This window comes from Pteropus alecto, unplaced genomic scaffold, assembly GCF_000325575.1.
Source record: "Pteropus alecto unplaced genomic scaffold, ASM32557v1 scaffold189, whole genome shotgun sequence".
NCBI classification, from domain to species: Eukaryota; Metazoa; Chordata; class Mammalia; order Chiroptera; family Pteropodidae; genus Pteropus; species Pteropus alecto.
In genome coordinates this window covers 2,553,609-2,568,540 of record NW_006442117.1, presented here as the reverse complement: position 1 = coordinate 2,568,540, position 14,932 = coordinate 2,553,609, and the positions used below count along the sequence as shown (strand labels likewise).

At 44.4% G+C, this 14,932-nt stretch overlaps 1 protein-coding gene and 1 pseudogene across 1 annotated transcript in view; one reads left to right on the top strand and one right to left on the bottom strand.

Annotated features, from left to right (window-relative positions):
- RBM34 (RNA binding motif protein 34) overlaps positions 1–14,700 on the top strand; it is an 18,248-nt gene extending 3,548 nt beyond the window's left edge. Inside the window, exons 5-12 of the mRNA XM_015596252.2 lie at positions 7–18; positions 1,776–1,835; positions 3,318–3,361; positions 10,688–10,771; positions 10,918–10,981; positions 12,353–12,392; positions 12,602–12,720; positions 14,059–14,700. Of these exons, the coding sequence (XP_015451738.1) occupies positions 7–18; positions 1,776–1,835; positions 3,318–3,361; positions 10,688–10,771; positions 10,918–10,981; positions 12,353–12,392; positions 12,602–12,720; positions 14,059–14,337 (702 nt within the window). The 3' untranslated portion in view covers positions 14,338–14,700. The remainder of the gene's footprint in view (positions 1–6; positions 19–1,775; positions 1,836–3,317; positions 3,362–10,687; positions 10,772–10,917; positions 10,982–12,352; positions 12,393–12,601; positions 12,721–14,058) is intronic.
- LOC112470018 lies at positions 31–1,769 on the bottom strand (annotated as a pseudogene).
- Positions 14,701–14,932: the final 232 nt, after the last annotated feature.

Below are 14,932 nucleotides of genomic sequence, written 5' to 3'. Positions count from 1 at the left end.
GTCACATGTAATAAGAAGGTGAGTATGTAATCTGTATATTGTAAGGATTCAGAGAAGTTAGTAATTCGTAACTTTACTGTTCCTTTATTGAATAAGCACATAAGTCATTGATATATAACTTTATTACACATGATTACATAAATCATTCATAGCTTGATTTCAGTATCCGCCCCTCCTGTCCATTCCCATAGTCACTGTTCCAGTTCAGGTTTTCGTAAATCTTATTTGAACTATTACAGTGGCCCCTATCTGTTTTTTTTGTTTTGTTTTATTTTGTTTCGTTTTTTGACATGTCTTATTTTATCCAAATACCAGTCTGCTCATACATGGTCCAAGAACATGCAAATAATAAACCAAGAAGAAACAGATGTTAAAGATTGGTCTTCAAACATTATAGCCAATGACACCACACTTCTCTATGATCTCTCCAACATGAAACCTCATCCACACCTCGGAGGCCACCAAACCATTCAGCAGAGCTTCCTTAACTGTGAGCTCTTTGAAACTACCAGTTCGAGCGCTAGTGACTATTTTTTCAAGCTCTGAATAACTGTAGGGATCTCAGCAGGAGTTGGAGGAACCAGCTTAGCCTTGGCATAGTGCCACAGTGTGGCCGGTCGCGGCTTCGAGTAAGTCACAGCAGCGTTTACCAGTGCCGGAGCCTGGGACCTTCTCCGTGAGGTTACGGATAAACCGGGCCATAGTTCTAGGATGGGAAGTCCGTGGCCGTCAACAGCCGGTTCCCCGTTTCTGTTTTTAATTCCAGCCTTATCTCCTGTTTCATCCCACGAGAAGAAAAGCTCAGTTACGTGCAGGGATGTTTATCTCTCCTTCACCGCATTTTCCCGAGCACTCGAAACAGTGCCTGGCGCATGGCAGAGGGTTGAAAATATTTGTTGTGTAAACGAATAAACACGTCCTAGTTTCCTCCACTCCATGGGGTGGGGGGGTTGTCACCAAACCAAAACACGCCCTTTCCTTTGTGTTCACGTGATAGGCGCCCCATCAGCAGTCTCGGGGGTCAAAATCCTGCTCTTCCTTTGAAGGACAATTTGAATTCCACTTTCTTAAAAACAGAATGGTACAAAAAACTGACTTCCTGGTTTTTCCCTTTTTCCCTTGCCCTTTTGTCTCGCTTTTGATTTATGATTATTTCCTAGAGCAGTACACATTTGTAGCATAGCTTTGGTTATCCAGCTTCCTGTTAGATTTTAAGTGGTTCAAGGGCAGGGAGTGCGTGTGGTGCTTTGCACATTTGATACATTGTTTATGAATCAGGATTGGTTGTAGTTCTAGCTGTAAAACATACGTTCTTCACATCCTGAGCCAGTCACATCCTGAGCCAGTCGTAAGAATAATGTATGAAATTCGCACTAGATTTTTCTTCAATCCTAATGATCGTGTTTCCAGACAGTTGGAGAATTTCTCATAATGATATAAGCTTCCTCAAAATTCATTTCTGGTTTAAGCCAAAGTGAAAAGATGAGAGAAACTGTGGAATATATAATCTTAGTTTACATGTAAACATTAGCAAAGATTGAAACACCAAAATGTGTACTTATGGATCCTAACATGAACTTGAACTGTGTTTTCTTTTTCTTGGTAAGTTTCAGTCAAATTTTTCTGTTTTCCAACTGAATCGTCACCTACTTTTTCTGAAATGTTCTTAAAGCCTGGCATTAAAAGATTATCACACAGTTTTACGTAATTCCTTTTTGTAGCGTTTATTCGATATTCTGAAAGTGGACTAAAATATATGTGTTTTTTTATTTTAGAAGCTGAAGTCATTTTTTAAAGAATATGGACAGATAGAATCTGTACGATTTCGTTCTGTGGTATGTTTTCTTCCCCTTTAAAATTGCATCGTTCTAAATGTATTGCATTTAACTTAGACTTATCACTGTGTCGGCGTTAGTGGGGGAGCACTTGACTTTAGCCTTTCGGATCAATAGATTCCAATCCAGCCCTAGAGAAGAGTCGCCCTTAGAATCCGTTGCTGACTCTTATCTTTGTTAAATAGTTCAGTGAGTTCACATAGTAAAATCCTTGTCACTAAGGCCAACACTGTGTTTGGGAGAATGGATGGGTGACCTGTTTGCTGTGTGGGTCGAGTAGGCGGAAACGTTAATACTTCCTGAATAGCGTTTCTGGAATCGTGGGCATTCAGCATGGGGGTTTGTGTGGCTGTTGCAAACAGACTTGTACTCTGAGCATAGAAAGATGAATCGTTTTTTAAAAAATCAATTTAATGGTAACACTTTCTAGAAATGAATGGTGTCTGACTTCATCAGCTGAGCATCCTGTAGGCCAGTTATAGCCATGTTCCTTGGAACATGAATTAAGCACCATTCGTATGTCTTAATGTAATTAATGTGTTAGAATAAGTAATATGTATTAGAAATGTTTATTCTTTGTCTCTGACTGCTCTCACGTGATTCAAAATGGAGTTTCTCAACCTCGATCCTATTGAGATTTTGTGCTGGATAAGTCTTTGTTCTTCGAGGCTGCCCTGTGCATTATGGGATGTTCAGCAGCATCCCTGGGCAGTGCCCGCTAGATGCTAGTAGCACTCGGCCAACCCCGGTTGTAACAACCAGAAATATCTCCAAACATTGCCAGATGTCCGCAGAGGGCAAAAGTGCCCACTTCTCTAAGTAGACATTTCCCAAGGTCTGGGCACAGTCTCCATAACTGCCATCACAGTGTTTGTTTCTCACTTTCAATACGTATATTTCGTCTGCCCTTCCCATTTTCCCACGTCATACCCTTGCCGGGCACCTCCACGCGGGTGTCTTGCCAGCACCCCAATTTCAGCACGTCTGCGCGTAGCTCCAGCCTGGGCTGCCTACTGGTTTTCTTGTGACTTAGTGCCACCGTGCTGCAAGCTGTGACCTTGCTCTTGACTCTTCTTTGGCCCACCCACCCTAGTGTTTGTCACCTCTGTCTGTTTTTCACCTGTGCTTCCCACGGTGACTCATTCCTTTATTTTTCCATTGTCTCACTTAAGTTCTCATTACTTCTTGTCGGAAAAGCTGCAGAGGCCTCTTGTGGTTTCTACCTGCGGTCTACCTTAAATGGATCCAGCATGCCACTGTCAACTCGGTCTTCTCAAAGGACTTCTTCCCGTGACTCCCGCCCAACCCCTCACCCCCGGCACACTGCAACACTGTCGTTCTGATTAAGCATTTCCCTAGAGTGTTTTTAATCACATTATATCAGAGTAAGATATTTAGAATTCAGTTAATTAAAATATAATTGATTTAAAGTAATGTTTCAAATAATGAATTTTCTTTAATGCTCTTTTTTCCTCTTAAAAGATTCCAGCAGAGGGAACTCTGTCCAAAAAGTTGGCAGCGATAAAGTAAGTTTATCATTAAAGGGAGTAATCTTAAACGCTTCCATTTTATTTGGATAATACATCACGCTTTACTAGTTTCCTTATGTATGTAATAGTACATAAGTTTGTCAGATGTTTATCTTTAAGCCTTAACGTAAACTGTAGAGTCATAGAAAGTATTGTAAAATGACGTACTAGAAAAGGCGCCATGAGAAACTTTAAGGATGTTTAATTGGGTGTAGTGTTTGAAGAGAATAGGAAAGTTTCATATGTAAATATTCTAATATAAATCATAAATACCATATTTCATCAATTCTAAGGCACGCTTTTTCCCATATCTTAAAATTTTGAAATCAAGATGTATCAAAATCAGGGGTACCCCATCGTTGATTGGCTGGTCAGGTTCCAGAGAGAATTCCTGTTTGCCCCCATTGGTCGCCTGGGGCTACTGCCAGCCGAGACCTCTCTAAGGTCTCTGTCTGAGGGTTTGGGGACCATACTGGTAGATGCTTCAAGTTCTCAGGGAACTTTCCCGACTCCTTTTCTACCTAGTCCCAAGGGTAAGATATGGCAAGTTTTCTTGCTCTCCATTTGTTTCTCATTTGTTTTTTTAATTGAAATATAATTGACACATAACATTATGTAAGTTTGAGTCATACGACCTTGATTTTTAATTTACCTTCAGTTTTATGCAGATTTTTATTAGTCTCCTAATCTTGGGTGCTGCTTCTTTCTCACTGGTGCATGAAATGATGGATTTTACAACCAGAGATGTGTATATTAGATAATACCCATCCCTTGATTTACAAGGTTTTTTTGTTTTGTTTTTTTTTACGAGAGTTTTTTAATACGTGTTAAATTCCCCCACCCCCGTTTACGCGGGCTTTTTATACACAGTTTCCGTTTACACGGATTCAGTTCTTTAATTTTCATCTCCATTATTGGCGATTACTTTTTCTAAAAAAACAATAGCTTAACTCAGCAATGTACAAAGAACTAATAGTAATACACAATTAATGATCTTCCCATTCACTGGATGGCAGATAGAAAAGCGTGGGCGACTACTGGTTTTTTGGGATTGGTTTTATAAATGTTTTTACTGTAGAACCTGAAAATTATATGAAGGAAAAATGTCTTCCTTTTAAAATACTTTTACTTTTAGATAATGCACCTGCTCATCCACACAATTTTAGAACATCCAGACACAAACATTGTATATTTGCCACCAAATACAACTTCCTTGATCCAACCTTTAGATCAAGGCATTTTTTCCACCTTTAACTTGATTATATTAAACGGAGTTTCAGAGATTTTAGTAAACATGAAAATAATGGATCACTTACAGTTACAGAAGCCTGGATTAAATACACAATTTTAAGTCGTATCAAGAATATTGCTTTAGCTTTGAGTGCTGTAAAGCCGTCAACTTTAAATGCTTGCTGGAAAGCAGTATGGCCAGAAGTGGTGGTACCCTGGAATATGGTTCCAACAGCTGAAGAGTGACTCAGTGGCATTATTAATTTATTAAATAAATTTCAAGAAGAGGGCGTTACCAATTTGAATGTAAATGATACTAACGAATTACTAGTTGATCACGAATTAACTGATAATTAATTCGCTTAATATCTGAAGCCCATCCTGCCAATGAATACGGCAGTGACCTTGAACCAGTTTCCTTCACTGCAGAAAATATTACAAAGCTCTTCCATTGGCCACAAAACTGGAAACTGCAATTCTAGATATTGATCCGAACATCCAACGAGCTTTAACATTTCGGAAAGGTTTTTTTAAATGTTGTAGTGAATATTTAAGAATTTATGAAAACTTAGCAAAAGATGAGGTTGGAAAAAGATCGTCTAAAAACATAAACGTAAATAATGAAAGCGAAGCAGCACTTCCAAATATTTCGAGCGATGAAGATAGTGACTTTGCGCCAGTTAAAAAGAGAAGGTTGATTGCAGTAGAATCCAACAGTGAGTAAAATTTATTTTGGTTTTTCTGAATTTTCATCAGCATTTTTTTGAGGAAGTACGTGAAATATTTTTATGCCTTACATCGGCCTGTCAGTTTTTGTTTTTCGTACTGGCGGACTCTTTTTATGCGGTTTTTCTTCCACGTAACAAAAAGACACGTGGAGCGGATAATCACGCAAATCAAAAGACAGATGAATATTACACCTTTATACATAGTTACATTAGATGAAATATAATGGTGTACTTTAAAAACATTTCTGGGAATCCTGTCATACCAAGAGTTTCGAGTGACAGCAGTCCCATTTGACATCTTGGCGAGCTCATTCCCACGTTCATTTCTGACTTGGGATTTTTTGGCAGGCGGGGTTGGTCCCAGTGTTTTCCCAGAACCGTCACGGCCCGGGGCGTATAGTGCTTGATAAGCGTGTGTCCTTGACTCTGGTTACGTTTGTTGAGATAACCAAACATGAGCCCTCCTGTGTCTAGGGAGTCGTTTAGGTGCCGTGAGGAGCGGATACAGCCCTCTTCTGTGGGCTGTACAGGCTTTTATTGCCAGTGAGGCTGAAACCAGGGGCCCAATCTTTGGCAGAAACGAGGTTCTGAGGGGCGTATATAAGAGTGGAGCTGAGAGGTTTGGGCGCCAGAATAATGGAGTTCGCTCACCGCGATGGCCATCAGCCTACCCCTGCCCCCAGCTGAGAAATTTTAAATTTAATTGTTTGGATAAGTAACGAAGCACATGGTTAGAAATAAACAACTATAAAAGCGTACACAGTGGAAAGTTTCTTATGACACCGTTTAACTGGTCAGCCAGTTCCCTGCTCCAGGCGGACGCTGTCTTCACTTCCTCGTGTCACCTGCCAGGCCAGGGACGGTTTGTGCATTTACACCTCGGTACACGCGTGTGTTCTCCACTTTCGACGCGGTGGGGGTTCAACATGTGCGCTGCTCCACGTCTCGCGTTTTCCACTGACTGCCACTCAGAGGTCTGTCGCCAGCAGTGGGGACATCGCCTCCCCGTCCTTTCTCTTCAGAGCATCCTAGCATTCCAGAAGGTGCACCGCAGCTCGCCTTAACAAGCCCTCCTCGGTGGGCGTTTGGCGGGTCCAGTCTCGTGGCCGTTGCCAGTAATGCTGGCGTGCGTGACCTTGTACTTAGCAGTTTTGCCCGTTTGCGAATTTGTAGGATAAACTTCTAGTAATGGAATTGCTTAGTCGAAAAGGCGTTTGCTTTTGTAGTCGTGAGTGTTGTCCCATAGAAGTGGAACCTCCTCACGTTCCCACACCTTTACCCACAGTGTGTTTTTGAGCGTTTTGATCATAGACAGCTTGATAGGTGAAAGTGGTATTTCTCCTTTGCATTTCTCATGTGAGAGCATCTTCTGTGTATTCAGTACATTGGTGACCCCTTTTATCTGAATTGTTGCTTTCCTTTACCATTTTTTTTCTGTTGAGTTGTTTCTCTTACGGATCTGTGAGACGTTATGGAAATCAGGCTTTTGTGATTCGAGTTACAAATATTGTTCCCTGTTTTCATTGGCTTCTTTGCTCTGCTTACGGGGGATTTGGCCATGTCAAATTTTTTTTGCTTTCTCATTTAGTCAAAAACGTTTTTTAACTTAAAAATTTTTTAATTTTAAAAAGAAATGTAAGGTTTTTCTTTTAAGGTATAATTTACCTTCAGTAAACTGCAAATACTTGAAGTGTATGATTTTACTAACATTTCATATGCACTTACGAAATCATGGCCGCTGTCCAGATACTGAATACCTCATCACCCAAGTTTCATCCCCCCACCCCACCCCCAGCAACCACTGAGCTGCTTCCTGTCTATGTATGCTAGTCTGTATTTTCTGGAATTGTCTGTAATGGACTCATCATATAGGAAATCTAGTCTAGTGGGGTTTTGAGCTGCATCCATATTGCTGGATGCTCAGCGGCTTGTTCTCTCCATGGCCAGCAGTTCCCGTTATATGGAAGTGCCAATCAATGGACGTTCCCTCACCTTGTCTTCTAAGTCGCTGATTTGATCTTCTACGTCATCTAATCTAATGTCGAGTCTCCGTAACATATTCTTCATTTCTGACTGGTTCTTTTTTGTGTTTTACTATCTCCATATTTGTTTTCTGACTGTTTGTTAAAGTTCTCATCGAGTTTCCCTGCTCTTCCCCTAAGTTCACTGAGCATCCTTTTGTATATGTGTTGCTGAAGCAAGCGCTACAGCCAGTGTTTTGAACTCCGCATCTGGTAGATTGCTTGTCTCCATTTTGTTAGTTTTTTTCCTGGAGCTTTGTTCTGGGTTCCCCCCTCCCCCACTTGGGACATGTTTCTTTGTCTCCTCATTCTGGCTGCCTCCCTGTGTTTGTTTCTACGTACTAAATAGGGCTGCTGAGTCTCCTGGTTTTAGCAGAGTGGCCGTATGTAGTAAGTGTCCTCTGGGGCCCAGCAGTGCAGTCTTTCCTGGTCACCTGAGCTGGATGCTCCAGGTGTGTTTTTTGTGTGGGTGGTGTGTACCCTCGTGTTGTAGTTGAGCCTTGGTTGCTGTTGGCATGTCAGTGGGAGGGTTGACATTCAGGCTGATTGGTTGTGAGGCTTGACTGGTGAGGGGCTGACCCAGTGGAGCAGGATTCTCTTTAGCAGGGCTCCGGGGCCTGCCCAGTCTGCCCTGTGGGTTTGCTGTGCTTTGATGCGGCTCTGGGAGTTGCTCCAGCTTGGTCTGAAGCCGGCCACCAGGTGTGCTGGCCCTAGGGCCTACTGGGAGGGGTCCTGCCACAGGCCAGGTTCAGCCGCAGCCTGCACCCTGCCCTGGGCCATCTAGCAAGAGTGACCAAACAGTCCACAGGTGTCTTCTACCTGTGCTGAGCTTGGAGGTGTCTCAAGAGGCCAAACAGCAAACCCAGGCCAGCTGCTGCTAGTGCCAGGCTGGGGCACACCAAGGCCAAATGCTGCTTATTTGTGAACCTTTGAGAAATTTTAAGAAAGTCTGCAGCATGAGCCAAAACAGGCTGTTTGTATGGAAGAGCCCTTGAAAGTGGCTTGGGTGGGCCCCAAGTTGGGTGGGACAGGATCTCAGGGAATCACCAGGGCTGGGCGACCAGTGTCAGCCAAGTTGATGGAGACTCAGATGGTGGCTGCCTGTGTTTGCACACCGGGAGTGGGGAGAGCCCAACAAAGGAGCAGTGCCCTCTGCATGTCCCCAGCATGTCTGTCTGGGGGGAAGCTGCCCATCTAGCCCTCACCCTGTAGCCGGACACCTTAGTTCTCCATGTGTCCCTGGCGCCCTTGAAGCAGCTGCCTTAGTGCTGGAGCTCAGAGCAAATGAGTCCGTCGATGATGAGTCCATGCACGGACCCTTTAAGAGGATGCCTGGGACTCCGGCCATCCTCTGTCTCACTCAGTTGCCATCCCCGCTGGTTTTCACAGCCATAAGTTGTGGGGACTTCTCTCCCTGGCACTGGAACCCTGGGCTGCGGAGCTTGCTGTGGGTCTGGGACCCCTGCTCCTCAGCATCACACGTTGGTGTGGGTCCAGCCCGTTTGTGTCTCCTCCCCTCCTTCCAGTCTCCATGTGGCCTCTCGCGTATGTCCCCAGTTATAGGACTTCTGTTCAGATAGACTTCAGGTGACTCCCAATGATGGCTCTTTGTAGTTTAGCTGTGATTTTGATGTGGTTGTAAGAGGAGGCGAGCGCAGCATTTTCCTACTCTGCCCGCTTGACCGGAAGCCTGTGGCTGGCCTTTTTGAGGGTGTTTTTGAAGAGCAGTGTAGAGAGTACTGTTGTTTGGCAGTCTGGCGGAGACAGTGGGTTCTCTGTTGTCCTGGTCCGGCTTAAGAAAGTCTGCAGCATGAGCCAAAACAGGCTGTCTGGCTCAGATGCAGGCAGGCCCTCGTGTTTATACTTCAGAAGTGTGCCTGATCGGCCAAACACCACCTTGTGCCTTTGGTGGGTCTTGTACTGGGGAACAATTCCCACCCCTCACCCAGGGGTAGGAGGCTGCCCTTCCTCCGGCCACAAGGGGTCTTCTCTGTGCCCTGGGGGGGCAGGGTGTGGCGCCTCTGCCCTAGAGGCTGAGCCTTCCCCATACCAGCTTGGGCCCTTCTGTCCTCCAGGGCAACCACCAAGGATGCGCCCTGCCTCCTTCCTACCTGCATCAGTCATTCCCTGGGACCCTGGCAGAGGACAGCGGAGCAGAGCCTGTGAGGGCACACTTCCTGCGTCGGCCTCCTGGGGTTCCACGTCAGGCCCACCACACGCTTGGATTTAGCAGTTAGTAAAATCATAGCCGAATCTTCCCGGCCTGCCTGCGCTGGTCAGGCGCCTCACCCGTGAGCCTCTGCTGCCTTCTGCCTCCTCAGACAAACCTGTCCTTTCTTAGTTTTCAGGCTGCTTGGTTCCCCATGATTTCAGCTCTCTGATGGCTTTGACAGAAGTTACAGTGTTCTAGGTTATTTGGTGTCTTCGTCTTTGGGATGGCAATGATGCTATTTCTGGCTTCCTCCCTTCTGGGTGGGGATAAAAATGTAGATGTCACTCAGGTCTGGACGGACGTCTGAGTTCATTAGTTAAAAATCCTCCATCAGGCTTGATGCAGGACATGTTCTTGCCAGGGATCGAGGGCAGAGCTGTGTGCCTGCCTTCTGTGGTCCCAGCGCCAAGGAGATCGTTTGTCACGGAGTAGCAGCACGCTGCAGCCACAGAGATTTTTTAAAGTCGCTTTCCGTTTATGTCGTCTTAGGGTTTGTCTCAGTCCGTTCAGGCTGCTGTAACAAAATACCACAGACTGGGTGTCTTATAAACCACAGATGTTTATTTTTCACGATTTCAGGCCGGGAAGTCTGAGATGCGGGTGCGGCAGCGTTGTGTCGCGGTGACGCTTTGTAAGCCAGCCCTTCTCTCTGTGTCCTCACATCACCGAAGGGTCTGGGGACTCTGTGGTGTCTCTTTTAAAGAGCACTAACCCTGTTCATGAAGACTTTACCATCATGACCTAAGCGCCTCCCCAAGGCCCCACCTGTTGCCATCACAGTGAGTGAATGTGGGGTCACACAAACGTGAAGGCCCTGGGGTTACACGGGGACGTGTTGACTTGGGTGTTGTCAGCTGCGGCGTGCGGCGTGGGAGGAGTAAGGGCTCTGGAGTCAGACTTGGTTTAAGTCTCAGACTGGCCGCTCGTTACCTCATAGTCATCGTCACAGACTTCACGTCTCAGCTTCCTCATCCATAAAGTCACAGCTGACACCCCCGGCGGAGACGAGAGCCAAGCCAGACAGTTCTCGTCTGTGTTGATCGAAAGTAGAAAACAGGCTGTGTTTATTTTAGTGACTTTGACATTAACAAGTTTTATATTATATTTCGTGTGTATGTGTGTGTGTGCGCAGACGTAAAGTTCATCCCGATCAGAAGAATATTAACGCTTACGTCGTGTTTAAGGACGAGAACTCTGCGGCCAGAGCTCTGAGCAGGTAATCTCATCTCTCTCGAGGTTGGAATGGTCACTGTATTGAAGTATGTGTGAGTTTTTTTTAGTCTTTGGTTTCACTTTAGAGCAAACGTTACAGTAACTCTGCTCATTTTTAACGGCCATTTTCCCTTTGTATGTATAATACAGAAATGGGGCCCAGATTGCTGACGGATTTCGTATTAGAGTTGATCTGGCGTCAGAGACCTCATCTGTAAGTAGTACGTGACTTGTTTAAGGGACTTCGTAACTAGAGTCTTACAGAGAGAAACGTTTTCTTCTGAGCTTTTGTTAGGAGTAGAATCAGCAGTGAGCATGAGGGAAGCATGGGAGGGAAGAGCCTTTGCCCACTGTGGTCACAGCGTTGGTGCCTAGAACAGCACAGGACTTAAGTCACTTTAGCTTCTGGAGCGTGACTTCCCACTCCCGCCATTAATGCATGATCATAGGCTGGAAGGTAGATTGGTATTGGTCTGGGCAAACACCTTATTTTATAGATTGAGGTTTAGAAAGTTAAAATATTCAAAAGTTTTGAGTCTCTACTATGTCAGCCGTCAGTACTTATAGTACCAGTTCTGTAGGAGTTCCCAGTTTAAAGGTGAAGATAAGCAGATGGGCTGATCGTGGCACTCTTTTCTGATAAATGCTGTCATAAATGCACACGAATGGGACATTTGACTTGGGGAGGTAGCAGCAAGAAGGGACAAAGGAGAGTTTCTAAGAGAACAGGAGTTACATCTGTCTTGCAAGATGAGTCGGTATTACCTGGGCAAAAAAAAAAAACTTGAAGAGGATGAGGATATTGGGCATGAAAAACAGTAGGAATGGTGGGGCCCCCACTGGATCTGCGTAGGGATTGGCAAGAGCTCGATGCAGGTGTGGCGGATAGAGTGGCGAGGGCAGCAGCACGAGCCGCCGATGGAGCGGCAGGTGGAGGCTTGGTCCCCACGGCGCGTCTGGGTCTTGTCCAGGCCGCACAGGTTTACACGCCGAGTGACGTGGTCAGGTTTGCGTTTTACAGCCGTCTCGCGTGACGGATGAAGGTTGGGTTGTAAGGGCTCACCAGAGAGGCATGGAGGACATTACTGTCAGCGTCAGTGACCTGGTCGAGAAGTGGCAAAGGCCTGGTTGCCATCCCCGGCTTTGATGATGGACCTAACAAAGGGTCAGCAAACTGGCCCGAGGGGCAAACCCACCGTCCCCTGCTTTTCGAAATAAAGTTTTATTAGCATGCAGCCACACCCAGTAGGATAAGTATGGCGCTGTAAGGGCAGAGGCCCCGCGCCCCGTCGAGCCTGCCGTCCATATTCGCCATCTGGCTCTTCACCCCCATGGAGCACACCTGCCCCGAGCACGGCCAGGGGCAGGCAGTGCTCCCTGTGGAGAGACGCCCACTCCCGCGGCCTCCCTCACAGTCCAGCCGAAAGGACAGGAGAGACGATCAAACGAGGGACCGACGTGTGGTTAAGTCAGGAGGTGAAGGCCTGTCACACACGTGGGGCGAGGAAAAGGCAGGCTGGGTTTTAGGGTGGCTTCCGTTTTCTGCTGCAGCGGATGATTTTTATTGATCCTCTTTGTGTTTCAGAGAGACAAGCGGTCGGTGTTTGTGGGGAATCTCCCGTACAGTAAGTTTGCTTAAACAAACGGACTACTTCTTGTCGTTAAAATAATGGAAATAACCATCGAGTAGTCACGTAATGTTTTGCCCTGAGAGTAACTTTGAGAAGCGTGGACTGTGACTTGACCGATGCCACGGGAACGCTGACGGGCTGCTTGCTGTAAACGGCTCCAGCGACTCCAGGCTTCGCTTCCATTTGGTCGAATTTGCTTTTAGAGGCTGAAGAGCCTGCGGTCGAGGAGCACTTTTTGGACTGCGGAAGTGTCGTGGCAGTAAGGATCGTGAGAGACCCGCGCACAGGCGTCGGCAGAGGGTTTGGCTTTGTGCTCTTCGAGGTATGGGAGACTAATGTGTTGTCACTGTCCTTCGAAATGCGCCGGGAGGGCTCGTCACGCTGTGTCATCATGCAGAATAACTGTCACTGCCACCTTCAAACTCTACCTTAAGAAAACTAAACTCATGACCCACCGTGACAGAGACTCATGCCTAACCAGGTGTTCCAGTTCCCTGTTCCTCCCCGCCAGTGTCGTTAAATAACGTTTTAGGTACCGGATATTACAGTATCTAAATAACCGAATCTCTATCTTCTATAAAATGGAGAGAAGGACTGGCTCTTCACCCTTTATACAAAATTGGTTTTATTTAATTCACTAAATATTAACCTGCATTCCGTGCCTGACGTTAGTAGATTGTACCGTTGAGTTTTTCGAACCCCCACGACATTCGTACATTGTCTCTGTTTTTCTTGTGCCTTTTTTTTTTATAGTTGAACTTACCTGTGAACGTAGTTTCGCAACCTGTTTTATGTTGTTTTCCGTTGTGTAAGGATGTTCCATCGAGCGATGTAATATAATTTATACTGCCTTTTCCCTAACGTTTCTCCAATGTCAAACATTTCCAGTGTTCTCTATTTTCCCCTCTAAGAATGAAATTGGAGTGCTCATGTTTTTTCTCTAAATGTTCACCTGCGTTTTTGGGTTACTTCTTTAGGACAGATGCCAAGATAAGTGACCATTTTTAAGGCTCTTGACATGTATTACCAGATAGTTTTAAGAAAGGTCTTCACGGCCTCATTGCCATATTGTATCTATCTTACTGTCTCTCTGCTCTGTCTTCTATTACTTGACAAGTTTCTGAAATCCTTATAAACCATCTCATTTATACTCAGGGTTGTTAGCATGCAGCGGTTCTATATTAGAATAAAAGAATAATAGAATTTTGGGTCCGAATGGTACCCTACAAGGCATCTACTCCAGCATCTCAGGGACCGCTCTCAAGCCAACAGATACAGGGGCACTTTTGCAGAAAGGGCCTAGTGAGAAGGAATTCATTGGTTCGAAAGATTGCATATGACTCATCTAGTTAGTTGAAACTTTGTTTTACAATGAGCAAAACCTATTGGATTGTGATTTACAGTTGTAAGGTGCAGTTTCAACTAACTAGTTATTTGACAAGGCAGCTTGAGTGCTTCCTGGAGGAGAATGTGGGGAGGAGGATTAAAAGCAGACGGCAAGCACAACTGCTAGAGCACTGGCCTTGGACTTCTTGGGTGTGGAAATGGGCGGGGCTTCTATGTGCAAGCTTGAAAACTCTGCAAATCCATTAAAGTAATTTTACTAGTTTCTTTGCAGACGAATTTCTGATTGAAATTAATATGTTGATTTTCATTGCAGAATACAGATGCCGTTCATCTTGCTCTGAAGTTAAACAATTCTGAACTGATGGGAAGAAAACTCCGAGTCATGCGTTCTGTTAATAAAGAAAAATTAAAACAAAATTCAAATTCCAGTTTGAAGAATGTTAGTAAACCTAAGAAGGGACTTAATTTTGCCTCAAAAAAGGTAGGACATTCTGAAAGTTTATTTATCGGAGAAAAAGCTGTTCTTGTCAAGAAGAAAAAGAAAGGACAGAAGAAAAGTGGACAAATCAAGAAACAGAAAAAACAGAAGTAGCAATCTGAAGCTTTCTTTTTTTCCACTGGGTAGTGGTAATAAAAATGTGGCGAACTCACGTAATGAGTTTCAGAATTTTTTATGGATGGCGTATGTGAACATGGAAACTTTTTTAGTTTATTCATATTTTAATAGTACCTTTGAAGCATTTAAGATATAGGCAGATTAGACACCATGGATTATATGTTATTGCTGATGAGATGATTTAGACTTAGGGTAAACGTTTGGAATTTCAGCGGTTATATATTATTTTAACGAGTGTTAGAAATATTTAATTAACACCTCAGTTATTTCGAGAATTACTTGGAATGAGACTAAATTAAAAAGTAAATTTAAAAATAAAACAATAAACTTTAATACTGATTTTACCTAGACGAAGTATCTAAGCAATTCAAGTGAGAATACTGGTCAAAGGTCCAATAATCCTTAAGAAGAAAGGTTTGAAGGCTCTTGTAATTTCCAGGGACCGGATATGTTATGCTTAGTATCCTCTCTGGTGCTTAGAACCTTGTTTTTCGTAAGGAGGATTCAGTAAATACTTGTTACTTGATAATTCTTGAGCATTTTTGCATCTGTTTCTAGTTAAATTTATATT